Below are 2,112 nucleotides of genomic sequence, written 5' to 3'. Positions count from 1 at the left end.
CTTAGGCTGCAGGCAACCAACGCAGGTGGCATCCACCACGGTCACGTCGCCGGTCGCCTCACGAAGACATTTGCCGATTGCGGTGCGCTTGTGTGCTGCTCTTTTTGTCGATCAGTCTGTGCTGCAGGGTCAGAAACGAGGCACCTGTCATCATGCAGGGCTCCAACAAGAGAGATGCCCGACCAGACGCCGGCTACCGACCAGACGCCCTCCACGCGGTCATAGACGGCGCTGGGCTCGTCGTCAACATTGTACGTGAGCTGCCGTCGCCACGCCCGTACGAAATAAATTCAGTGCATGGGCCGACAGCACGACCCCAAGCATCAGCCTGGCCCAGTGTATGTCGGCGCTCTACATGCCCATGTACGTCAACAAGGGGACATCTTGTCTCGCAGTTGGCCAGGGCACGACAGGGCGCGTACTCGCTCTTCGCAACAATAAACGCCACGCGCAGGGCGCAGGGCACAAGGCGCAATGCGCAACGGACACAAGGCGCTACGGGCACAAGGCGCAACGTGCAAGTTGAGACTGTCTTGAAGCTCCCACTACCCACAATTGGCCCCAGCTAAACTCGCGGTCCAAAAGAGGCAATCGTCTGCAAGGGTCGCCCTGCAACGGGCAAGGCACAGCGCGCACCCTGCTCTTGCCAGCAGCGCCGCTATCGCGATGGTCTTCCACAAGGAAGACAAGCCCCTAATGACCGAGGCCGTGCCCCCAGGCCTCGCCTTGCTCTCGGTCGACCATATAGAGACAGAACCACACAGAGAGAGACAGAGAGAGAAGAGAGAGAAGAGAGAGAGAATCAATTCGAATTCAAAGCTTTCAAAACATCAAGCAGCTTTTGACTGTCGGGCGCTGCTGTGGCTTCCCCTCTCACACAATGCTCCATCGACTCGATCAGGCTCGGCAGCTCCTTAAGCGCGTGCTCCTCGTGCACCGTCGGATGCGCCGCCCTGTTACCATCGCTGCGCACACTATTCAATGCATTGAAAAAGTCGTCCAAATTACCCAGTCGTGGGAGCACGTCAGCATACGCTTGGACTGCCCACTCCTGAAGGCCCGGCTTCCACTTGTAAAACAAGGTGTGGAAATCTTCTGTGTCTGCTGGACACCCCTTCTGCGGAACACGACCTCGGAAGCCATCGTCTTGCGCCACCTGTGCGGTGGCCCAGTCCATGTACTTGAACAGCAGACGAAGCCGGTGGATGTCATCGTCACACGGCCATGAACAAGAGTCACTCGGCCAAAAGCGCTCGCCCACGATTGTGGCGAGCTTGATGATGATTTGGCGCTTCAAGATGGGATACTTCAGCGTTTGCCGGATCGTTTGAAGCTCCGCCTGCACCTCCTTGTTGACGGCTTGTTGTTCCTTGAGCTCGTCCCGCACCTCCTCGATCTGTCGCGCGTGTTTGGTTTCCATTTCTTGCAACTTACCGAGCATCTCGGCTCGAAAGGCAGCAGCAAACGGAAACTTGTCCAGCTCGCCTTCAATCAAATTCAGGCGATTCTCAGACCCGTCCATTTGAGCAAGGGCCTCTTTGACCTTGGACATTCTGCTCCAAGCATTCGTGTCACCGCTGGCGTCTGTCAAGGCGTGTTTAACACCAGACAACACCTGGTGCTCATTCCTCGGCTTCGAGCGCACGTTCTCGGATTTATTCTTGTAGGGCTCGTAGAGCGCGTGCTGCTTCTCCTCCAGCTCGCTACACTTGGCATCTACAACAAAGGCACGATCGGTGAGGTCTGCCCGCTAAATGGCCCGTGCTGCAGATACAAAGCCATTCAACTTACCAAGGTCGCGACACTTGACGAGGTGGGGAGTAACATCCCACCAAGTCATGTTGTTGGTCCGAGGACACCACCACGGCTCACATACACACCAGGGGCGGCTCGAACCCTAACCCTAACCCGAGGGCGATGGGTAGCTGTCAAGCTGACAACGACAACAAAAGTGGGGGAGCGGGGGCAAAGGCGGGGAAAGCCTCGGGAAATGGCAGACCGTGCCGTCGCCTTGCAAGGATGATATCACAGCACGGTCAATCACAAATTAGGCAGCGTCCTCTCGATGAAGCAATAAAGCGATCGAGCGATGGAGTAATGAAGCGATGAAGT

General features: G+C 56.8%; 1 protein-coding gene across 1 annotated transcript in view; it reads right to left on the bottom strand.

Annotated features, from left to right (window-relative positions):
* The window catches only part of MONBRDRAFT_30593 (uncharacterized protein), a gene marked incomplete at both ends in the record, with an annotated part of 4,166 nt that extends 2,326 nt beyond the window's left edge, over window positions 1-1,840 (bottom strand). Inside the window, 3 exons of the mRNA XM_001751035.1 lie at window positions 202-260; window positions 878-1,716; window positions 1,792-1,840. Coding sequence (XP_001751087.1) covers window positions 202-260; window positions 878-1,716; window positions 1,792-1,840 — 947 coding nt within the window. The remainder of the gene's footprint in view (window positions 1-201; window positions 261-877; window positions 1,717-1,791) is intronic.
* Between the last annotated feature and the right edge of the window lie 272 nt (window positions 1,841-2,112).

This window comes from Monosiga brevicollis, genomic scaffold (genome assembly GCF_000002865.3).
Source record: "Monosiga brevicollis MX1 MONBRscaffold_91 genomic scaffold, whole genome shotgun sequence".
Lineage (NCBI taxonomy): Eukaryota > Choanoflagellata > Craspedida > Salpingoecidae > Monosiga > Monosiga brevicollis.
The sequence above is the reverse complement of the archived record's forward strand: the minus strand, read 5'-3'. Positions and strand labels throughout refer to the sequence as shown.